This window comes from Periophthalmus magnuspinnatus, chromosome 15 (assembly GCF_009829125.3).
Source record: "Periophthalmus magnuspinnatus isolate fPerMag1 chromosome 15, fPerMag1.2.pri, whole genome shotgun sequence".
NCBI lineage: Eukaryota > Metazoa > Chordata > Actinopteri > Gobiiformes > Gobiidae > Periophthalmus > Periophthalmus magnuspinnatus.
This window is the reverse complement of record NC_047140.1, coordinates 25,348,259-25,374,566: the sequence shown is the minus strand read 5'-3', so window position 1 is coordinate 25,374,566 and position 26,308 is coordinate 25,348,259. Positions and strand designations below refer to the sequence as shown.

The 26,308-nt window shown below is 38.5% G+C and overlaps 1 protein-coding gene across 1 annotated transcript in view; it reads right to left on the bottom strand.

Moving 5' to 3' along the window:
* The window catches only part of slc35f3b (solute carrier family 35 member F3b), a 50,166-nt gene extending 23,858 nt beyond the window's left edge, over positions 1–26,308 (bottom strand). Inside the window, exons 1-2 of the mRNA XM_055227243.1 lie at positions 26,124–26,308; positions 25,132–25,346 (exon numbers count right to left, since the gene is read on the bottom strand). Of these exons, the coding sequence (XP_055083218.1) occupies positions 25,132–25,346; positions 26,124–26,221 (313 nt within the window). The 5' untranslated portion in view covers positions 26,222–26,308. The remainder of the gene's footprint in view (positions 1–25,131; positions 25,347–26,123) is intronic.

The window sequence follows — 26,308 nt, the reverse complement described above, 5'->3', positions numbered from 1 at the left end:
ATTAACTGTTATCCAAACACACAAAACATATCCAGAGCATTTATGATTATAATTTACTTTAGTGACTTTTAGTTACAAGTAATTCGCTTGGGTTACCATTTCCATTTTATAGTTATAGAGAAACTCTGCTCCAGTGGTTTAGCATCAGAGTCCCACCTTTAAATAGTATCCAAAATGTGGTAAATTTACAGAATGTATTTGTCTGTATAGAATACAATGTAAATAAATGTGCACTGTGATATATGCCATGTGCTCGTCTCCATGGAGATGTTATTCTATTACTTTAATGTCATAATGATTTACAATAGGGCATCAAAGGCATCTTTCTTGTTTTTATCCAATACAGATGTTTTTATTTCCCAAAATTACCAAGGAAAACAAGCATTCATATTCATTTACTTGTTCTGATGAAATTTCTTGAGTAGCACTATGTATAAGTTAAAACATTCTTTGGACTCTACAGACCTGCATATTTCAAAAATGGCATTCCATAACACAGCTCTCACTGCCTGACACAGTCCTTTGTAGCAGCTGGTCAGCTAAAATGTCGCTTGACAAGTGTGTTATTTCTTGCTAGTTCAGTTCTGCGACGTCTGGATGTGCTGCTCAAGTGAAATATTGGAGAAGGCAGAAGTGATCTGGACTGCTCAGTATCAGTAGACTCTCCCTCATGGTGCACATTTGCATGTTCACAGCAGTTTTACATGTGTGTTAAAGTTGCACTGTGCCCAGAGGAGGCAGAAATGAATAATTTACTGCTTAGACTCCACCTCACAGTCTTGAATCCCCATCCCGGAATAACTAGGACAGGAGGCTCAGGAACACTTACTGCCCTGGACTTGCTCTTGCATCTAGAACAAAATCCACTGGGTCTTTTACTTTGTGTCAGGAACTGCGGAGATAACTGATGAAGTGCGAGGAGTCACTAAACGAGCAACCCCGAGATGTTTGATGGATACCCATTACAAACCTGTCAACTATGAATTATGATATTGTTGTGAAGATGGGGAACAAATCCATGGCACGATTATGGCAGTCTTTGAGGCTGTGCAGCTGCCAGATGGGCTGTGGGAAAACCATGTTGTGAGTAATCAGAATACAAACCATTATAGATGGAAGCTGGGGGAAATAGGTGCAGCAGATCAGATCATTAAAACATCCCAGTCAGTGACTCATCGACTTTTATCTACGAAAGACGTGGGCGGATCAGACTCGTCTGTGCATTCGAAGGCCTTTACTATGGCGCTTTCTCTTAGACACATCCACACAAACTATATAAAAAGGATACATGTGTGAAGGAAAAACAGGTCGCCAGGGGATTTGGTATATGGTTACTTCAATGCCTTATTACAGAGATAGAAAGTGGATGTGAGATACAGTAAAACGCGGCAAAGCTCCTCAAAGAAAATATCTCCTTGTGTAAGATATAAGTCTGGAGCAAATAACGAGGCTTCTCTGCCTTCACTGCTTTTACATTCAGGCACATGCATCATATACAGCAACAACCAGTTTCCTTCAAAATATGCTCACCCTTTCTAATTGAAATAACGGGCAATATCGACTTGGAACCAAAATAAAACAAAAAATATTTCATCAGCTGTACAAATCTACTCAAAAACATGATATAAATACTATATATAATATCAAAACTGAATTATTGTTTGACAAGCAAATCGGCAATGTTTTCTTCATGTCCACCTTTAAATTTAAAATGCCACTTAGTTAGACCAGAGCACAGATTAGACCATTGAAGAGCTCCACATAAACATGAAGGAATTACTGAAAAACCTAATGAATATATAAAAATACAAAAATGCAGTTTTTGTGGGGTGCAAATGAATATTGATCTACTACCTCTTATTAAGGGATATCTTGATATGATTTAAACATGCAGTCACAAATGAGATGTTTGCTACCCTATAATCTCTGAACCCCGAGGAGAGAATTCAAGTGGTCTGAAAATCCATGTTATTGACTATATATAAAAGTGCTTGAGCTGCAAATAAGACCGACAACATAGCAGAAGATGACTGACTTTGAAAGCTAAAAGGTGTGTAAGTGTAAATGATTTCTTGTTTGCCAGATCTAAACAAACCAATACTGCCGCTGTGAGTTAAAACGCTGGGCCTAATTTGTGTACAGCTGTTGTTTGGCACTGGCCCTCTGTGCTGTTGTTGTCATCTCCCTGCCAAAACAGATTTGTTATTGGCATTTACGGCTGAATGACACAGCTAATCTTTATTTAAGACAAATCAATTTCTCATCTAACACTAATAACCTGTATTTAATCTGGAATTAGGAATACATTTCAACACCAAGCAAAACTAAATCATTTGGTGCCACGATCGCTATTAAATAATCTGGTAACAAACGTTTACACACACACACCTGCATATGTTTGTAATGTTTTATATGGACTTATATACTTAATTGTTTTTTTGTTTTTGTGTGTATTGTATTTTAAACAGGGCACCCATGAAAAAGAGAGTCTGGGTGCTCTCATTGGTTTCCCCTGTGTAAATAAAGATAAAGAAGAAATATAAAAAGAAAAAGGAAAAGAAAGGAGGGGCTTTGATGACCCTGTTTTCAATGTTTACATACATTTAAACTGTGCAATTCCTAAAATCTTTAAAGACTTAAAATACAGTTAATGGCTTATTACCATTGCTAAAGAAAGTTGTTTTCAGAATTTGCAGTGCAGCATTACAGGAAAGATCGATGCGTGCCGAGAATGTCAGTCTGAGTCATTTATATTGGACTTACAATGAGTTTAGTTTTTCGTTTTTTTGTTGTTGTTTTTTTATGGTACACCTCACTATGGTGGAACTGTATAGCCACTGTTTTCAGATTTATGTTATAATGTTGTGTCCTCGTCAGAAACATACCTGGAGTTGTGTTTTGGAGTTCTTCTCTCAAACAGCAAACACCTGCCTCTACTGAACAAAAGATTAAAGATAGCTGATTGAAAACTACCGCTTCATGACATCACAAAGTGGAACAGAGCATTTTGAGCTTTGGAGATGCAGACAGACTGTCAGGATTTGGGTTTTTTGTGTGTTTTGTGCCGTCTTCCCCCTCACTTCTGTGTCTGTGCTTGGAGCTGGGTGGAGATTCTGGCTCCTCCCACACACACCTGCAGCCCATTATCAATCAAGCTGCAGCTGAGAGGATAAAAGGACTGAGAATGTGGCTGGGCTGGATCGTCTTGTCATCTCCCAGTATTTCCATGGGTCGTCCTTCCAGTTTATTTGTCTGCGTATCCACCTTGATCCCACTCCTTGGAGCCTCTCTGCACCTCCGTCTCCGACCCAGCTCTCCATGTACGGTACGAACACCCCAGCCTCTGACCCTGTGACCCGCAACCTGCTCCAAGACTACTGCATGCAACACTGCTCCCAACTGTCTGTCCTGTCTTCCTTCATTCACAGTCCTGTTTCTGCAAATAAACTTTGCTCTAACTGTTTTAATAATAATAAAGGGTTACTCAAACATGTGAATTAAACAGAACACACACCTCCAGGTATATTTTTGATGAGTTAATGACATTCCAACACGCTCACAATTTTGCATAATATAGGACCTTTAAGACTAAAATGTCATTAATTCATGATAGTTCTAGTCCTAAATAGACAAATCTGCTGCCAATTGCATAGAAGCTTAAGTTTAGCCATTCACTCACATAGTATAAACTATATTGAATAAAAGTTTGGAGGTGGCTGAGTCATGGACAGTTCAACTTTGGCTCTCAGTTCTCATTATGCACTGTTTAGTCAAATATTTGTCAGCCTTACTGTGAATTTGCATTTGTTTTGGGTTTGTCCAATAAACGCCCAATTAGATTTAATGCTGCTATGAATATTAATGGAGCAAGTGTTTCCGTTCAATATCTTTGGGACCACTTGTAGACAGAATAAAAAAGTGGTCTCATCAAGTCACAGGAATCTCATCCACATAATCTGGTCTATACTTCACATGCTTATATAAAAGTCATGGTTGTAAACTTCGACCTCTTATGGCTAAACTATGTGAACATCTGCTACTTCATCTCAACAGTCTGCTGGGGAAAGAGGCCTATTGAATATGCAGTGCTAATAAACAACCTGTTTGGGGAATGCAAAGGTCAAGTCAAATAAATTGTCCCTCTTTTCCTAGGCCGCTGTTCATCTAGAGCCCATGCACAGCTCATCTGCAGAGGCAAGTGGCTGTCAAGGTACTGCAACCGGCAGCACTTTATTGGATTAATGACCCCAGCGGGTCTCTCCAGGAGGCAGTGGGACGCCAGACTACAGTTGCCACCATTACATTCATTTTGGTTGTATTACAGAGCTGTTTTGCTGCCCACACGCTCTCGAAAAAAACAAAACGCTAGCTTTAATATAAATCCTAGAGTCTCAGACCAGTACCATCGAATAGAAAATGACTTCTAGGAAAGGAGCCAAAACGTCTTGATTTTCAAAAACAGTATGATGACTATCTCTGAAACCTTTTCAACAAAAACAGCAAGGCAAAATAAAGGTCAGTGCTATTTTGGCCCAAAAGACAGCAGTACCCAAATATAACTTTAGCCAGACCCATTTCAGGGTAGGACTTCACAACTGTGGAAAGAAAAATACAATTTTCATTTATGTAAGCGAGTATTATGATGGCAGTTATATTTGTTTATGTTTTAAAATCAAGATCACACGGGAGCATTAAGATCTGTCAGAGGAAATATGAATTGCTAAACTAAAAACAACCTGACCAGCATGTTTTGGAGGTAGGGGAAAGCAGAGCACTCAGAGGAAATCTACACAGACACAGGGAGAACATGCAAACTCCACTCATTCCCAGGATCTTTACTAATTGCAGCCTTTGTGATTTAATAGTTGAACCAAATACAATTGTGATTTGGATTTAAATAATTGGGCAGAGAACTTTTTGCTTATCTTTAGACAACACTATAACACAGTCACGTTGCTTGACTGTTTGCTCTGTGACTCCGGTGTGAGTCATTCCCTCTATATTAATTCAGTTTTCCTAGTAGTTTGTTCCTACTATCACAGGAACTATGGTCTTTACGCTGGGTTCAGATTGCCCTGTATATCATAGTGCTAACACAATGACACAGAATCTTTTATAAGAGCAATTTTGATTAAAAAAATCTCTCCTTACCTCACCTTTGTCTTTGGTGAGATAAAGAACATATAGGAAGAACTAGGAGCCCTGTAAACTCCATAGACACATTTTGCTAGTCATTAAATCCACAACACACCATCTGAAAGTCAGAATGAGGGTGAAACTCAGTGCTGAATCCACATGAGGTACAGTAAAGCACTAGACTAGATGCTGATGTTCTTGTTATGTGGAGCTGGAGTTACTGTGTGAATTAACTGGTACATTAAGCGCACTGATGCATGAGATTACCTCAATTAGATGTTTAGGATGCTGTCAATGTTGCACTCTACTTTTTACACAGCAACATGAATTAAAGTACCTGAATACAATGTACTATATAACACTTATTGTATACAAACTCACCATATACTCTTGGTTCCCAGCAATCACACTTGTATAACTGAAAAACACTGCACCTATAGACACACATAGTGAATACTTAAGTTAGTGCGAGACAACAGAGATGACGTTGAATCTGTGCTAGTTTTTTGTTTCATGAAAAGGATGGGTAATTACTGAGGTAAAAGTATGAACTAGGTCAATACATTTGCATTTTGACAATTTTAAAGCAAATTCTACAATAGAAATCTCAGCTGGGTTAGTTTTAAAATATATTTTTTTCTTTTTTTTAGTGATATCTAATACCTACCATCATGAACTCATATAAATACACCTTACTTCTCTTGATCCATAGCTTCTAACCTTGTCCCAATGCACAGCAGTCTACAGTATCTTATGATTATAGCCTGAATTAATAATGATAGTGTTCTCTGGTGGCACATTTAATTGCATGGATGTATTAAATTGTCATTACTCAATAGATGACACTGCTCCACGTTCAATATCATGTGATGTTAGTGACTATTAAAGTTTCAAAACAAAAGCTGAAATCTCCAAATTACTGTGAGAGATCATCTTTGCTTTATTTGGCACAGCTACACAGAAAGAAACACAGCCCCGGGATGTTATGATCCTACACGAACAATGCAGTGTTCAGACTAAAATTACCTTTTGATGATAAAGGCTACGCATATTAGAAATGTTGCTCCCTCTAGGCATCGATCTGACTAAATTCAATGCTCCAACGCCCCCTGTTGGTCAGTTTTAGTATGGCGCTTTCGAAAACATTTACAACAGCTGACTTTTTTTTTTTTTTTTTTTTTTTCTTAGTCTGCACCTGCCACTAAATGCAGCCTCAGTAAACTGTCAGTCCTAAACAATACAGCCAGCTTTTTGGTTTAATGGCTCCCCTTTTGCAGAGAAAATGTTCAAAATTGATGTAATCATAGTAATAGTTAAAAAAAGCCCTGAGCCTCTGATTTCATGCATAAAAAGAATTTCATCCATCTTAAGCTGTTTTGTATAATTTCATTTTAGACTAGTTCGAGATCCTCTGAATATATTTATTACTGCATAATTGTATTTGAAGATTGAACCGCATTCATTTGGATAGATGTAGTGCCTGTGTTTCGCCAGAAGGAGGCAATGTGGTTACATATACCTGTATTTACATTTCACAGTCCACATCTAAACAAAACAGCAGATTAGAGTTGTCTAAGATGTAGGTGGGCCACATGGTAAAACGTGTAGATGTAGATGGTGACATGTTCCTTTGAAAGTTAATTCTGTATCACATTCAAAAACATGTAATATCCAGGCTTGGTGCTGGATTGGTGCATTGCAGGTGCTTTGCCTCCAAGCTTTTAGCTCTAGGTTAATTAGTATGAATCTCTAATGTGAGCAAGTGTGAATTTCAAATGGGCGGTACTGAAATGCTGCTTCACTGAACTAAATGCCTTTTTCCTTTTATATTTATCCCTCTGTGATCTGTAAATGTGCAGATTAAAGAAAGTTTTACTCAGGCTAAACAGAGCCTTTTAAACCTGATCACCTCAAGTATAAGCCTTGTGTATCCTCATTAAAAAGAGGTCATATTCAGGTAGATGTGCATGAAACATTTCACTTTAATAAGTGTATAATGAATATTACCTGTCGTATTTTCTCACACAGACCTTTGAACTGACAGAAATCTGGTGACGTGGGATTTTTAAAAGAGAAACTCGGACTCATCTCCATCTTGGTGTCGACGGTGCCATGGAGACTGCTGACAGAAACGGAGCGGGAAAATCCTGCGCTCCAAATGAGAGCCACAAATGGTAAAATAATACACCTGAGACTCTGCGCCTCAATTATGCAGAGATTTGGCTGTTTGAATCACTTTTTACTTGTATATAATCATGGCTGGCAGACTGACAAAATTGGGCCTGATATTCCTGCCTCTTTGCAGTGAATAATTCATAAGCAGGGAATAGGTCAAAACACATGCAAACAGGGTAAGTGCGGCCAACTGGTACAGCAGTATCATGGTCTTAACTCAAACGCTTAAAGGATCCAAAACTATTTATGTGGCCTTTAATTAACCATGAAAGTCCCTCTGTGATCCTGGCTCTTTTAACAAGGGGTAAAAAAATATGCAAACTCTACAAAGAAAGGCCCCCCGCTATCCCCTCCTCTGCCATACTGCCCAATGATCTAATGTATAAGGTTCTATACTTTTAGATAGACCATGATGAAGTTTACTTTGAATTGAGCAAACTTTGAATAATAGACATTTTATTTGATAAAGGGGAAATGTGTCACATGCAAGACAGACCTGCCCAAAAATAGTAAAAAAAACAACCCAAACAAACATGAAAATGATGAAGAAAATTGTTGAAAATGACATTATATTGTCTAAAAAAGTATATTTCATTATCATTGTGGTTTACATTTTCAAAAGCAAGTTAGAAATGTTACTATCATGACAACCCTAATGCAAAATAAGAATGTTATTATGATCCAATTGATGCGTTTTCATTTATCTCAAACCTTTTCACTCATACTGGATGCAGAGTGAAGCCTGTATGCTTTCAACACCCATCAGGTTCAGTGTGACCACATAGACCCCCATCACCAGCAGCCCACCGTAGCAGCAGGTGTTTGGAGACCCTTCAAAAGGCCATGAGCAGATGTGTTCCTGACCTGTCATTATAGTACGCCCCCCCCTCTCCACCTCTCTCTCTTTCGAACCCTCACATCTCCGCTTCTTAGGCCAACCTCAAACGGTACAAGCGGCGCAGCAAATAGTGAGCCGTCACATGGACAAAAATAGAAGTTGATGCCCCAGCGTTTCTGAAGCTCGAGGTGCACAACACTTTTATTATAAGCTTCATTGGAGGCCGCTTATGAGGAGGTGACAGCAGAGCGGAAAAGGGCCATTTTTCAAAAGCTTTGTGAGGTTTTTTTTCGCACTAAAAGGATAGCTGGTGTATAAGCAACAACAGCAGATCTCATGAGCAATGGTGAAAAGGCTGTGTTTGAAGTAAATAGCTTGGATCAGATGCAAAAAATGTACTAGGACAGTCAATTACCACAGTAATTACAACAAAACCATGACCTGTAAACTTTGTTCCACATAATTACACTGATGTGAGGCATCTGGTAATTTAACTGTGGTTTAAACAAGTGTAACAAAATCAGCCAGAAAGAGTGCTTCTGTTTTAGATGCGACAAATGCACAAACGCAATTCAAAAAGTTAAGGAATTACTAAAAGAAAAAAGCAAATTTTACAAAGTTATTCTTAGCTGGTGCTGAAACAACCACTTTTATGTATAATAATTTGAATTTGAACACAGCAAGACTAAAAAGTTGGAAGAATATTACAGAGTTGTGCCTTGGAGTGACAATATTCTTATTAGGTTCATTGGCAGCATTTCAGACGAGACATCTGGGTATGAACAAAGTTATTTTAGAATGCCAGTCTCTGTTAGATGTTTTGGTTGTTTTTTCCTTTTAATTGCTGGATACAGGCAGGAATGACATTTGAATTTTGTTGTATTTACTTGCACAACAGGATTCAGTGTAGAGAGAATAGCTCGTGTGCCAGTAACCTGAAATAGGCAGCATTAGGATCTAGTTCGTGCCTGTTCAGAGGAGTAGATGCTGGGGTTGTTGGGTGGTGACACTGCTCGATTTCTCTGTGCTCCCCACTGGCTGTCGGCTCTCATCCACCACTCAATGAAATGGCTGGTGTTCTGACCTGTGCTACTCGGTGAAGCAGGGGGCGGGCTTATAATAATGACTTATAGTGACATCTGCGGAGAAGACTGGCTCCCTGGGATATCAGTGCTCAGTCTGAGTCATACGCACACCTCCTGATTTAAGACTCAATCTGAGTTCGAATTGGGTTGTAAAGAATCACAGAAGGCAGCTCATATTCGGGACGAGAACTGCGAGACCCTGTTATTGCAACAACGGGGTTTCCGAGTTTAAAATTAGAAGTAACAAGTTTTGCTGATATTGGTTGTGCTCTGTTTGTCTGTTTGCAAGATGACTAAAGTTTATGACATTTTCTGGCAGGAAATGTATTAAAGGGCCTATTTTACGTTCTTTCATGTGTTATAGTAGCGTTTCCTCAAAAATATAGGTGGAACAGAGCATTTTGAGATGTAGACAGACTAATAATAATGGATTATTCAAACGTGTGTGAATGAAACAAAGGCAACAACATTCTAACGTGATTAAAAGCTCACGAGAAACATTTTTTGTTATATAGGACCCTTAAGTAATTGTGAGACAGGGTCCTGAATAGTCCAGCCGTGATAGTCAATAAAGCAGCTCGTTATATATATATATTCACACTGGAACTAGACTGCGTGTGAAAAATATAACTCTATTTGGTGGAAGTTTGTTCAATTTTTGTGTGCTTCTTTCCAAATTAAAATAAATTGCATTGGCGTTCCAAATGTAAAGGGAGTAACTACAAAAAATTACAATCCATTCTTTGGTCAAGGTTTTCCAAAATGTCTTCAGTGAAAAGAAATAAAATATTTGGAGTCAGATGTACATATAATTGCAAAGCTAAACTGAATGATAGTGTTTAGGAAAATACGTCTGGAGCTTTGAAAGCAGTGAGAAAGAAACTTGAAACTTGAGACATCTATAGTACCAGTACATTATGGAAAACTTTGAATGTGTTTATTATAGTCTGGAGAAAAAACAAGGCATTTCTTTAGATTTGTGATTTGTGTTGTCATCGGGGTAGATTACTGTGCTTTTATAACACATCATGCAAGTGTTATACTGGAATGAACTCACTTTTGCCTTGTGAACAAAAGTCTTCTGCTTAGTCATTGAATGTTGTTTAATTCAATTGTTAATAACCCGTGAGATACAAGAACAGAAGGAGAGCCAAGACACCAAGTTACTGCGTGCTTCAAAGAGACAAGTTCAGTTGATTTTGTTTTAATTAGTTTTTGAAAGGTTTTGCACAAGCCATGCCAGAAATGTTAATGAAGGATGAACTAGATTTTAAATACACATAAAACACTTTCTATAGTAGCACATTATTTAAATACATGCACAGTTTTTTCCCCCTGAAGACGTTAATGCTTTTAACAGATTTTCTTGTGGAGGGTTCACCACCTGCTTGTCTTTATGAAGATGTTAATGCTTTTATGGAATGTTACACAGTATGGCATTGACACTGTATATTTCCAAATTACAGGTGAGATCAGTGCATGATGTTTTTTTATGCTTTCAAAACATCTGTAATGAAATAAATGCAACATAGATAAGTTTAATGCCATACTTTCCACCAGAACTACCTAAAATTGTACTGACGGATCAAATATTATGTACAAATGATGGCTAAACATTACCTCTATTTAAAATAATTAAGACTAATGCTTTCTTGTTTTAAGGTTCTTCTGTATTGGCTCTTCATGCATACAGAAGATATTGCCAAATTCACATTGAGAATATATGAAAATTGCCAGTATCACACCATGGAAATAAGATTACAAAGAATTATAAATGTGTTTATTCTCTAGAACTACTATAATCCAATTCTTCGCTGTCACTGTTTTCATCCTTGCGTTTTTAGCTTTCTTTTGCACTGTCAAAACAAAACAGCTTTTTAATCCCGGGCTTTGGTCACTGTCAGGAGCTTTTGCTGTCAGCTTTTATACCTTGTGATGCTTTCTTTTTCTGGCAGCAGCAAATACAGCATCCCGCACTGTCCTCCTCTCGCTCGTTTGCTCCAGGCTTCACTGCATCATTTCACCACTACTGTACATTATTACCTTATAAACCATGCTATTTCTACAGCTTATTTAAAGTGACAACCACCAGCTGCACCTCCCCAAAATTTCATTAATCATGTATTTAAAACTAATTTGAAAGACGAGATTTGACATTGTTTACCAAACGCCACCGTCTCTACAGACACACATACACAACATGGCCGACCGCTCCAGCTTTTAGACAACACAAAGCTCTCCAAATTAATCTCAAGTGTCACATGCTGAGCTCACTGGGTTTTTCGCTGTAGCTCTGAGCCAGATAAGGTGACACTTGGTTCTACCTCCTTACACAGAATAAAGCAAAAGAAAGGGATGAAGGCAAGATAAAGAAACCACAGCCCGTATAGCCTATAAGTCATAACTATAGAGCGTATATGTGAAGTATGGAACTGGAAATGTAGTAGTTACAAAGGCAGCCCTCATAGTGTGAATTTATCTAAATCTTTAATATGTAGAGTACTCTGTTTTTCAAACTGCAAGGACACAATGGTGCTACTGGCTGCACTGTGAAAGCTTTCTAAGACTACAAGCAAAACATTGCGTAGTAATTCTCTACGAATTTGTGATGATACGATGTAAAAAAAAAAACCAACAACAACATTGTAAAAGCTAAAATCTTAACATATTGCATTTTACCCTTTAGAGAAATATTGATTTTGTATCCCTTGACGGTATTGTGTATAAGTAGTCAATAGCAGAAGGTTTGCTCTAATTAACAACAGCTAGAGCCTTTGTCCACACTACATGAACTGTAGGGTGGCAATTACATTTCATTCTCACTTTTCCATGAGAAGAAAAGACAAATCAATGTCGGAAGCAGGCGCTAACAAGGTGAAATATCACAGTTCCAAGCAAAAACCTCCTCAGATCAATATGCTGCAGCCATAACAGAGGAAATGTGCTGTAAATTAACATTCATTTCTAATAATACACTCTTAGAAGATATATTTTAAAATGCGTGTCTATTAGTTGAGATTAAACAAAATGGGATATAGTCACATTTTTATATAGCGCTTTTCCGCCTTCAAAGCACTTTACATCAAGGAACCACTCACCCATTCACACACACATTCATACACCAGTGTGCGCAGACACTAAGGGCGAGGAGGGTTAAGTGTCTTGCCTAAGGACAGAACAACAGCATTTATCTGTGGGAGGTGGAATCACACTGCCAACCTGTGGGTCAGTGGACAAACACTCTACTAACTGAGCTACTGTCGTCCTAGTCTGCTTTTAGATTTACAATGTGTAGAGTAAGCCAGTGTAGCTACTAAACAAAGAGGACTAGACTAAACAGTGTAAGAATAACAATTGTACAAAATATGTGTTATTGTTTAAACCCTTCATAACTGCTAACACAAACAGGCTATTTTTAAGTTACATCTTCATTTTTGTGTATGTTTTGAACTTTAACAGCTTATATTTTTGGATAATCGCTTGTACAAGAAAGGTTTATCTGCTTAGTAGCCTTGCCATGCACTAGAGCAGATCAATTATGCTAAAAACGTATCATCACTTTAACCTGTAGAGTTATATAGTTTTATTAGTGATGGTTTGTGACACTTTTGCTTGTAAATAGATTAGAAAAATGGCTGTGTTCCCCAAGTTTTGAGTGTCAAAATGAGCACATATTGTTCTGAACGGAAAGAAATGAATTGTATTTTCAATTGCAACATTTTATGACTGTCAAGATCCCAGTCTGTCCTGCCTTTTTTGTGCTGTTTTCCCTCTCCCTTCTGTGTCAGAGCCTGGAGCTGGGTGGAGATTCTGGCTCCCCCCATGCACACCTGCAACCGTTAATCAAGCTGCACCTGGGGAGGACAAAGGGACCCAGGACCTGACACTCAGCACTAGATCGTCTGCGTATCCACTGTGGTACAGCTCTGCTTGGCTTTAGCTCATGTTTTGCATTTGTTACTTTTCTCTAAGTTGGATCGTTTTTGTTCCTCGTCAGATCCTGCTCCCTGGACCCGCTCAGCTCCTCTGGCTCTGACCCAGCTCTCCACAACCGTTACGAGCCTCACACCCTCCGACCCAGTTCACTTCGACTGATATGGATTGCCTCGTCTCTGATCCCGCTGCCCACAATCCGCTCAAGTACTACTGCGAACAACCCCGCTCTCAACTGTCTGATCCATTACCTTCATTTGCACATCTCAATCTGGAAAATAAACATTGTTAAACTGTTCCCCGAGTTCTGTATCTTTAACTGTATAGTTATAATTTCGATTTTGATTAAATGCACAGCCGTATCAAGCATTAGTTTAAGAATGCCCTGTCCCCTAGCTGTCCTTCATGACACATAATATGGTCCAATTATGTATTTTATGTCTGGATGTCTGAGTCACATTAACATAAGCCACAGTCTGAATATAAAACTATGACAATACTTTACTTTTTCTTTTACATCTAGTGACATTTTGCAGTGTAATTTGTCTTATTTCCACAGTGACTGATCACTAAGGGAGCTGTACTCAACATTTGGCAAAACAATATGAATTTTTCAACACTGCTCATAATACAACCAAGCCTAGAGTCATTTTTCCTTTTAAGCAAACACACTTATGAGATCACACATGCCCACACTCTTGACAGCACTGTTTTAATCAGTTTAGTTCTTTCCTACAGGACGGGGCATCAGATTTAAAACATTTATTATGCACAAAGGATTAGTCATAGTGATATTTTTCTGCTGCGTTTGAGTAATGTTCCTCACTGAAGTAGCTAGTACAATGTGATCACCCAGCCTTCACAAATGACTAACACAGGGATCCATTCAAACGACCTGTGAGTGTGTGAGTGCTGCAGTATGAAGTGTTATTTCTATATTAGCAATAACTCGTCGTTGTAGCAGTAGTAGTGCAGTTATGATCATAATTACTCATGGAAACAGGTAAAATGATTATTTCTCCCAGTGTAAAGACTATTAGGCCAATATAATTTCTATCATATTACCATGCCATTACTGTGCTATTTAGGAATGACTCAAAACTGTGATTTTCCAGTTCAGGGGTTAATGCACTAATATTTCAAAAAAGCTCTGAAAACTCACTTGTTCAAAATTACCTTCAAATAACTGCATGTGTTTCTTTCATTTGTGTTTTGTCTTGAATTGTGTGAAGCGGCTTTGAGTGACATGAAAAGCATGTAAAAAACAAAAAAAAAGTGAAATGCCATTCTAATTAATTTGAAAATCACTAAGCACACTTTTAGAGCCTACTTTCTAACACGAAAGTTTTATATTTTAATAATAGCATAAAAGATGACATTAGGGGTGTAATATATTAACACGATTCAATACACAGGCGATTAATCTGAATAATCGTGAGTAATCCATCCATACATCCATCCAGCCATCCATTTTCTTCCGCTTATCTGGGGCCAGGTCGCGGGGGCAGCAGTCTAAGCAGGGACTCCCAGACTTCCCTCACCCCAGACATGTCCTCCAGCTCCTCCGGTGGGACCCCAAGGCGTCCCCATGCCAGCCGAGAGACATAGTCCCTCCAGCGAAATCGTGAGTAATCGACTATTAAAATAAACACTGACTGTTTTACTCATCTTTAATCATTATCATAGACTGTATAATAGAAGTGGACGGGAGTGTGACGTCACCATAGCGTTCGGCTCTACTTAAACAAAGCTCTTCAAGGCTAGCAGTTACGGAGGCGAATTTGGAGCCGACTTTCACATTTGGCATTCCGACCGTGAGTATCCTAGCAACCAAAGAGCCAATCCAGACTAAGACTGTTGAAGATAAAGCCCCATCCCACCTGCAGCACTGGTTTAGCAAGGGGCGAGTGCTTTGGAACGCTGTCAATGAAACCTGTTGCTAACACTAGCGGGAGTGACCTCAGCGAAAGAACACACAAGTTATTAATGTTCATATCTTGATTTAATAGCCAAATAAAAAAAACATGGTCATGTAGGGCAGATTAATACAGATATCTTAATATCCAAAATGCTTAGCTTGACAGCAGCAGTTATGAAGAAAGGGGCTCCAATTCAAACTTTCAATAGAAATTTTGAGTTGGAGCCAGAGTTGATGGAGCCAGAAATACGCCCATGCTCACTTCCTAGCAGGTTAACTATGTCCATTTATATATACAGTTTATGGTCATTATCAGGAACATAGTAACTCTGATACATTTACCAGACATTTAGAGAGTTCAAAAAATAAACAATTTGTAATGTTAATCAATACTTCATTCTCTGTTTAAAAGCCTTCAGTTGCATATCTTTACCTTTATATTGTTAAAATTGTACTACAATCTTCTTATTCTTAATGTACAGTGAAAATAATTGCTCGACAAGTCCACGCATTGAGTCTGTTGATGAGAACTACTAAAACAATTGTTAGTTGCGGCCCTAGTATTCAGGGCAGTTACATCGTCTTTTGGTTTACCAGTGGGTTAACATGTAGTTGATGAAAGAAGGTCAGCTGTCGGTCATGTTGACACAAATGCTTTAGCTCTCACACTACTCAATAGGCAGGCTCGTATAATACAGGGGTAATAGGGAGCTGATGTGATATTCTAAAGACCGGGGCTTATTTTGGGATATACATTACTCATAAATTGACATTGAGAGTGGAGGGATTTCTTCTGTGAAAAATAGAACCATGAGATTTTTTTATAGGTCAGCTGATTTTCGTTTTATGAAAATATAGATAACTTTTTGCCATTTCCGCAGTTTTACTTTTGACATTTGGCTCAGACACTTGCGGCACTTTTTCCGCCATTAGAAACCGTTCTGAACTAATAAGCTCTTTACTCAATGTTTGACAATTTGTCCACCGAGTTCATCCAGTTCATCGACCTTGTGTATTGAAGCATTGTTGTACGCTATCACAACAAGCAGCTACCAATTTCCCCCTTTGTAACATGTCCAGATGAGACCTCTAATTGCTAGGACAAGCCCATTTACACTTTGCTCTGCTCCTGTCTGCACCAACAATGATATCCACCGTAGCCCTCAACTTAATTATGCCAAAGGAGGAGACGTCACTTCACAACTTTGTAATTACCGGGAGACAAAAGCTGTGGAGAGGTGAAAGGGATCAAAGCCCAGCAGGTTTTGACTTTAAGCTGGTAGGATTTCCATTGTAAGAAGCAATGAAATAATACTCATTAGATTCATTACGTTTAGAAGGTAGAAAATGCGCTAATGATACTGCTTCAAATCTTACATAAGGTCGGCTTGCTCGCATCAAATATTCAACCGTGGAGCTTCTGATGCTGCATCGTTTTCTCCAACCGAGCTGCCCCTACATGTGGTTAACTCTTTGCTTTACACGCTGAGAAAAACAAAACATTAAAAAGGTTATTTAAGTTTTCAAAGCAGTACAGATGTGGCGGATATTCCAGTACATCAAGTGCTCGGGGAGAATCAATGCGTTCTCAATTATAGACGGGGTATTATGCAACTTGAGGCTAGTTTTATTCAGAGTGAGATCCATGCAAAAACGGGATGTAAAAGCTTAAGTTTTCAGAAGGAGACAAATCTCTTAAAATATCTGATAAGCTAAATCCCCAAAGTGTTTTTGATATCTATTTCTGCTAGAGTCATAAATCCTCACTGAAATATCTTACTGTGGTGATAATTTAGTTTTCATGACATAAATAAAATGATTTTTTGAAGTATTGAACTTTGATGTCAGCTAAGGCTTAGAGGTACTAACACAAAAGTGGCAGAAGTGGTAGTTGTAGTTGTTTAAAATGTCAAAATAAAACATAAAATCTAAAAAGAGTTTACTGAGAGAAGCAGGTGACGAACCCAGCAGCAGAAAACTTCCATCGTGGACCTTTAAACCCATCATTTATATAATGTGTAAACTCCATGAAGTACTATAGAAAACGTAGCTCCTCTTATACTGACGAACGTGGATGTTTGTTTGAAGCCGTACATGGATAACTATCTATCTATCTCTGGAATTTATGCCCACCGTCATATCGCCAATCTCCATCAAATATTCAAAACATCACAGGTCTCTTGGGTAAACGTTTCACTGTGTTCTGTTCTGCATATCACTAAAACATGCGGGACTTTAAAAATGTATGCCTAAAGCAAAAGAAACGGAGGCGGATACTACTGGATAATTACAGTTCACCTTAATCCTCCACAGTGGCTTTGAATGCTTATTTGTAACTATTATATTTTTGCTTTCGATGCATTCATTTGTATTATAAGGACAGCTTTTCTATTCTATGAAATGGGATGAGACTGGGACCACTGAATGAGGATTAGTAACATAATACACAAGTTAATATATGCCTGATTGAAACGGATGGACTAATCACTAATCAGTACATGGTGTCTCGTCCACTCTGAAAATTAATCAGGCTTTTCCCTACAGTACTTTTCTGCTGTCCTCACTTGCCTTGGGTGAACTTTTACAGAAACTTTAAAGGGGGATTACGTAGCTTTTCTATTAGGAGGGTCTGTCTTCTGCTTGTCTTCATAAAAATGCCTTTTTTGCCTGTAATGTTAGCCGGATGAGTTTAACGTCATTCTGTGGAAAATTGCATGAGGACAAGTTGGGTATGATGGACCCCCACCAAAAATGTTACATAGCGTAGCAATTTAAAAGCACTTACAATAATATCTTTATTTTGATCAATCTTATTGACTATCATCATTTAACTAACTTATAAATGATTCCATAAAAGCCAGTGAAGATAGGGTAGATAGACTTTCCTACTTTCTTTTCAAATTTTTGTTGTTAAATATTGTAAAACACATTGTCTGAAACTGAATAAGCACATTACATTTGTAGGTGTTATTCACCTCCCCCACAATAAAATTATAACATAAAAACAAAACAAACACTGAAATTCAGTGTAGCATTTTTCAAAATTTGATTTTACTGATTGTTAAATCAGACCTATTGTGTTTGTGTCTATATAGTTATCTACCACCTGTGGCTCATTATGCTCATTATTTGCACATTTTAAATTGCAATATTCATCGAAAATTACTTCATAAAGAAACAAGTCCACCGACTTCTGCGTTAAAAAACTGCAGTGCCCAATGGGAGCTGACATCGTCGTAAACATCATCACAACAAATGGGTAGCTGCAGACCATGCTTGCGATTAGTGGTTGGTTTTTTTTCCATTTGTTTGAAAATGACTATGGAAAATCACACTTATATCACCGATTAAGAAAATTTAATTGAAGCACAAAGTAATTACAGGGCAGTGGGCGTATGACGGTGGTAGAACTTGATTGTCCAAACTGTGTCTTGACAATAATCGTTTAAATATTGATTGAACATGCACAAATCACTCCAGATACAACTTTGAGGGAGTAAATGGTGAGGAGAAACAGCTACAAAATGGATGAAAAGCTCCGAAAAGTCGATTTTGCTTTAAAGAAACCTTTTGCTGTGTTTTTTAAATAAAATTTTCAAAGCTCGAGCCTAGTTTTTGTGATCCACAGCTCAACAGTCAGCCATGGAAATAACACTACAGTAATAGATGATGCTGGGTTACAGAGTGGAACTGTAAAACTTTGGCAGCAATCTGAACTACTTCAAAGCTTCAGTTTTCAATTCTGTGCCTGTGGGGGATAAAATCATGAAACAGCACAAATGTTGAGGGAATATAACAAATAATACTGAATGCTGAAACCGTCCTCTGTATGTACTGTATGGAGATTCTGTGGTTTAATAGGTGCTGGCAGTGTATGTTCTCATTAAATGGTAGTGTAGGAAATCACTTACTCTTTGTTAAAACAAGCTTTTTAATTAAAATACAAATAGAATATGCATTGTAATACACTTCATTTACTGGTTAAGCTCCACAGTGTTGTTTAACACCGTGGAGTATAACAAAGTGTAACAAATGGCATAGCTGCTTTTTAGTCTGTTCCTCTCTGACTGAAATTGCTCCATTTAGCACAATATAAACCACACTCCAATGCATTTTCTGGTAACATTAACAGCATGTAGCATTAACTATATAAAACAACATATATTTGAGTTCATATTTGTGGCTTTATTGGAGAAGTATTGGATTTTGAAATTGTTCTCTGTTGGGCGTGAGTCTGGCTGAGCATAAATCATCTTTTAGAGTAATAAACCATCCCATAAAGCGATATTTTCTAGTGAAACAATATCCACAGAGCATGAATCTATTGCTCTTAACTGCACTGTACTAAATTAAAGATGCACTGTGTAACTTTTCTGGTGAGGGACCTGCTTGCTCCCGTGAGGTTGTTATTGCTTTGTCTGGAATGTTCTACCGTATGACATTAAACTGATGTATCTCAATGTTGACAAGCTTATGATGCTACACAGCCACGTTACAAGTCAGATCTGTAGAGAGGAGAGCCCACTTACAGTAAGAATGCATGCACACAAGCATTTAATACATGCAAGATAGATAAGTTTAACTCTATTCGGTGAAATATTCCACACAAAGCAATAATCCATGGAGACAGGGTGATGGATCCTCTACCAGACTTTACATTAAAATAGGTTTTTAGATAACGTGAGATTATTTTTGTTTATCTATCCTAACATATCTGAAACTTTCTGCTAAGATATAAAATAATACTACACATTGTTTTGCGCAGAACAACGCTCTCTTGTTTCGCTCCCTATTGTAACTTGAGTGAGTGTTGCTGTAGTTGTGAGCTGAGCTGGTCCGTAAACAGCTTTCCAGCGAGTTAAAAGGAGTCCCGCTGCCTGCCACTCACTGCGTCTCCGCTTTGGCCTGCCTCTCCAGATGTCCCACTTCTGTGCTGGCTAACTATGAACAAGACGTCTTCTTGTTTGCAACCTGCTTCAACCCCTGCACTCTCCTCACCCAAAAACTACAGCCTAAAATAGCAACCCCAACCTCATTTCATGCCTCGCAAAGCTCTAAATTTGCACCAGAGGGGAGGCAACATTTGTGACAGATAGTGTGAGTAAATTACGCAAAGGAACAAAGCCAATGTGTCTGGAAAGTGTTTCGCGCTCTTCAGTGGAACTTGTCAAAAGCTAATGGGACATTTTCACAGGCAAAGGGGAAGCAATAATTTTAGAACAAAACAGCCTTCTTTCTTTTAGGGTTTGAAGTGTATCGAGCCTCTCTTAACCTAAACTTCAACCCAAAATCGTTCCTCAGGCAATCCATATACACTGTGTTTATATTAAGCACGCTCATTATTTAACCATTAATGCACAGCCCCGCAGCTAGGACAATATGATTATTAATGATTGATTTAAGAGTTGTTTTTGTTTACCCAAAATGCATTGCGTTTTATCCTGGGGGCTTAAACTTGAGCAGATGATTTGATGCACACTCTAATGCTATGAATATCATATTATGTAGCATCAGCTTCTCATTTGTCTAGTTGAAGTCATGTTATTGTTTTATCATTCATTTTGGCCGTGGGTGGTTTTAAGGCGTTATTACAGATATTGTGTCAGTATTTCTGCAGTATTGACAGAACTGGTGCCATTTGTGTAAACCGATATAATGAAAGTCAGCGATAATGCTTGAAGAATGGGCATAAACAGGAAAGATTACTCTCTAGAATGGGGTCCTGGGGTATAGTTCTGACTCGATTCTAGTACTAAGGAATAGACTCGATACTCTATGCCATTTCTGATACCACAATGATAATAAAAAGCACTCTTTCTTTAGACAATCAAATGCAATTTTCAATGTTAAATAATAGACTTTTTTTATATTACCACATGGCCTTATATCTGTGTAATCCTTTAGTCGTCCAGGTAGGTTCCATAGTAGTCCATGGGCGTATCCTAGTCCATGTGTGTTATACTTGTTCTGATACAGCTCAACATTATTCTAAAAGTTCAGAAAAGGCTCATTTCTGTCCTGTGAGTGACTTTTTTCAGTATTGGTACTTGCTCAAATGAGTAGTTTCGAGTTATAGCATTGATTAGTATCTGATTTTTGATACTTTGGACAATCTTAGTTCTTATATAATTGCCGTTGTCTTGATAAATCACACAAACACAATAATATACAAGACATAACATTTTTGACAAATATTCCTTCTCTAATAGATCAAGGAAAAGTATTTTTGTTAGAATTAGAAGTAGTAAAACGAGAAAAGTTGAATTATAGTTATTGTAACATGGAGTAAAGTGATGGCTAGACTTTGACAATGTTTAAATCCGGGCTCAAAACGGTTCTGTTTAGCTGTGCATATGACTGAAAGGTTTTTATTCTGCACTCCTCTTTTATAATGTTAATTGTATGATGATTATTTACGTTCTGATTTGTTTGTATTGCGATTTTAATGTATTTCTTATCCCCTAAAGCACTTTGAATTGCTCTGTGTAGGAATTATGCTATACAAATAAACTTTCCTTGCCTTGCCTCAACAAATAGATAAGATGTTACATTTAGTGCAGCTCTTTTGAGGTGTTCCCACTCCGCAATGCTCTTTCAGTATCAAAACTTCAAGGAGAGTCAGTGGTGAATCAGTGATAAGCAGTGCATGTAAGGTCGGTCTGTGAAATCCAAAAGCATTGCTGTTAAGTTTGCAGGGTAACCAACTTTGCTTAAAAGAGTCTTGTGTAATGGGCAGGTGGCTAATGTGAAGCAGGTGGCCAGTTATAATTAATCAAAAAGGTGTAATATTTCAACTCCTGTAAGAACTTTTTTTTAAATCCAAGCTTCCTTCTTTGAATTATGTCCACATGGTTACTCTTTCATAACCCAATCTTTTGTTTTTGTTCAGGCTTTAAAAAATTAATAGCAGATTTGAAGAAAAGTCGTGCTACAACGCCTTCTTCAGCACTCGCGGCTTACCTCGGATGACTTTAATAACACTGGGCATGTTCAGATTTAAGAGTCCAATTGAAAAGCTAGTCTTACAGCCACATTTTCTTCTCACAGCAGTGTGCAGGCTGTAGTCTCCATTAACAAAGAGGGAGGAAGCTGTGTGCCAACATGGAGAGGGCTCTGGCAAATGAAACAAACAGGCTACACTTCACACTACGCTGAGACGTGCACAGCCACCTACCTCTTTAAAAATGACTACCTTTAACATTAGTCATCCCTCTAATGGGCTCCTCTGCTGCTTTTAGCCATGGTTGTACTTAACGCTGTAAACCAGGTCATATGTTTTGAGGGAACCTGTGTGATCTTCTACTATTTAGTTTTAAGGCTTATTTTGAACTACTTATCTTGCATATTTTTGATACATCGCCTGTTCTTGTACTTTGCTGATATACCTCTGAAATTTCCCCACCGTGGCACGATTAAAAGTTTGATTCTTATCTTCTTTTTTAAATTAGTGGTGGGCAGTATTGCAGCACTAAATTCAATTGTGCCAAAGTGAAATCTGGAATATGGAAATATTGTTTCATTGCTGTTTATTCTTTGCTTTTCTGACTCCTGCAAGTGACAAATTTAATTCACTTTTCCCCAGCCACCCTTCATATTAGTAGTGCTCCGACTGAGTGCCAGGTGGATTTAACCAATCAGTCATGTGTGAACTTTCTGAAGAAGCAGATTTAGCTATTTTAATTACTTCTCAAAACTGTGATAAAATCTTACACTTAGCCTCTAAGAAAATGTACTGTCACCCATCTTTATTGCTGTGTAAACAGAATCCTGTTACATTACATTCTTCTTTAACATTATCAGTTTCTTTGCTCACTCGTCTCACAGAAGAGGTATGCTACGCACTTCTCATTTTATCTCAGCCTTTATGTCTCCAAGCTTTCCTTCTTAATTCCTTTTTAAACCTCTTTGTGTGGAAGCATAATGAGGCTTAAATAGCCAATACTAAGGTGCAGTATTGAGTATTTAAGTCACTAGGTCCCGAACTGATGGTAAATAAACCTCTCCTGCCTCAGACATCCAGAGTCTCCTACTTCTCTTTACAACTTGTTACACTTAACACTTATTTTCTCTAATATCTATAACTGGCAGAATACAACATTATTGCAGATTAAACGTACCAAACATCAGTGATTCCTAAAAGGCAAAAACACCAGTGCAGTGATGTGTCCCCGAATGGCTGTGCAAACAGGAAGATCTCTGATGCAAGAATCACACTCATCATGAAATACTTTGTGCTCAGAGTGACGATACTGTTGCATTCATAGTTTTATTTTAGACAGCTTTAATCACTCCAGTGGCAATAAGTTACAATCGTAAAAAGGCTCAAATATGTACATGTTCTCTTGCTTGTTCCAGTGGCATATTTTGTATCTTGTGTCTATTCACCTTTTGGCTTAAGGCAGGTTAACTCTGGACTATGGCTAGTTAGTTGCAGAGATGAAAATGGAATAAATACAGCTGTTTGCATTCCCATTCATTTAGTGATGGGTAATTGTCATTCATTTTCATGTACATCTCATTTGGATAGCACAAAGAATATCCAATATCATTCCTAGAGGTTCCAGCTCTTGAACCTCTACTACTGTGCGTACATAGACTATATATATTTAAATGGACGTAGGTAATCTGCTAGCCGTCACGTTCCAAATAGTAAGTGATCATGGGCGCGCTACCGGTTCCATCGACTCTGGCTCCAATTCACTTTACACTAGAAGCGTGTCGCCCCTCTCTCTGTAACTGCTGCTGTCAGGCTCATCATTTTGAGCTTAAAATATTCATATAAACATGCTCTACATGATCCCGGTATTTTTATTTCACTATTGTGTCTGTAACTCAAGATATGAACATTAATAACAGACAGATCAGATGCCTTATTTCCCTGAGGTCGCTCCCCCTAGTGCTCCCCCTAATTCGCCCCTATACCTGCTCATCTGGATAAGCTTCATTTGATTGGAGCGAACGATATGGGTACGCACACTAACTTCAAGTCAATTTTTTTTATACAGTCTTTATACATGTGTGCATCCCAGCTTAACAGATTTTACTATTTTCTGTTAACCAAAGCTATTTATATTACTTTTAAGGTATTTCATTTTACAGTTTCAAGTTACACAATCTAATAAAGAAGAAAGTTTGGGGAAAAAATGTCAATATAAAGGCCCTCTTTGCATGGCCACGTCATTGAATTTGAGATGAAAAGCATGGCTTCATCTAATGTTAGGCTATAGCTTCATGAATGTTGAAGTAGCCCAGCTGTTTAATATTGCAAAGAGTCATTTCACATTAACTAAAGTGACCAAGTTTGAGTTCGCTGGTAGTCTCTCAAGCCTTCAATAACAAGTGACAGGCAGAAACTGTGTGACTCAGCTAATCCAAGGTTTACTGATCCAAAGTTGTGCAGCCAATAAGGAAAACTGTAGATTTTCAGGCACATCTTGGGTATTTAATATGAGGCGAAATACAATGTAAAACTACTGCAGAAAATGAGATGAAGAAACTCAAAGCTATATTGACAACTTCTTCATAGAATCAAGTGGTCTGAGCTAAGTTTCCACCATCAGTGCATTTGTAGAAATAGCCTCACTGTCTGTTGCTCAAAACAACCTCTGTGAAATGCATGCCAAATATATAGATAGACTTGGAAAAGGAATGTATCGGTTGTTCAGCTCATGACAGTATCAGTATCACAGTGATGAATCTAGCTCATTTTATTTCTGTTCTGTTAAATATTATGTTAAATACAAACTTGCCAAAATGAAGAGTCAAGAGACCGAAACAGCCAAAAAATAAACCTGTGATCACAATGAAACAAATAGACCAGCAAACCATATTTTAGGCCTGCTTCCAACCATTTGGACCTTCACCAGTTTTGTAGTGCCATATTTCCTTCTGTCTACAATGATGAGCTGTAGAAAAATGTACTCCTCACTTCTCTCCCCACAGACACATTTCCTGTAGGCGACACAGCCTGTGTAGAGCCTGACCCCCAGCCCTGAAATAATGACCCCACGTTTCCCGCAGTGACAGCCACTTCATGGGAGACTTACTCTTATAGCTGGCGCTCCAAGGCTGGTATCCATAGTAGCCCGTGATGCGCAGTATCCTCTCCTCTATGGACGCACTGTTGATGTCTTCCACTGAGCGTGAGGACTTGAGGTCCTCCTTGATGGCCTCGTCCACCACCAGGTATTTAAGCTGTCTGAGCTGCGGGCTGATGTCCGAAAGCCTTCTGGGGCTCACGTCGGGTGACTTACGCATCCCGCTGCCAAAGCAAGAAGAAAGACAGTTTGTATAAATGAGTAAAGAAGACAATACCTTCCTATAAGTGTTAAAGTCTGGGATATGTGTTCTCCAGAGTGGCCCAGCAGCGCCTCGATTTACTGTACCCACATCATCCTCACCCTTCAGTGGCCCTGGGAGCGCGCAACAGCGCAGCGGAGAGAAGAAGCTAAACGAAAGTGACTGCGCCTACAACTGTTCTATACTGTGCACAGAGAAACTACGATTACAAGCTTAAAAGAGTCTGAATCTAATTAATCGATCTGACATGATTTGTACCATAGAGATGAGAGGTTTGTAACAGCCGCGCGCACATGGCACAGAGGCGCACGGCCTGTACGCACAACACACACAAACACACAAACACACAAACACTGACTGACACTTGCTGATAGTTATGGCAGCATGCTCGTATCTAAACTCAAAACATCAGTCCAAGTTGTTCACGCGGGTGAGGTGACTGACATCCAGTGAAATCACTACAGAGCACAAAGGTGATTTCTAAAGGCGTTGACAGGCTATTACGCGCAGATGTCCAGATGTGATTATCCAGTAGTCTAGTTTTTCAGCACATCCAACTTACATTTTAATTATTAACCTCAAATTGAAACAAAATCAAATCAGACAAGACAAGGCTACTTTAAGCATGTGCAGCAATAGATTTGCCTAGAATTTTGTCTATTATTTTTGATTACAGCACAGGTCCCTCGTCCACTTAATTTGCCTGAGTTTCACATTTACATGTTCTCAAGTTACTTACATAGGCATCAGAGTGGTTGGTGGTCCGAGGTAGCACATACAGTCTCGGTGGGGCCTTGCCACACGGTCCCACACTTTGCCCTCTCCATCGCCGTACATCCTCAAAAGACCACGTTAGTTTAAGCCCTCATCCAGAAACAAGCACCAGAGACAAGAGGCATGGTCCTGCTCCTCCTCGTTCCCACT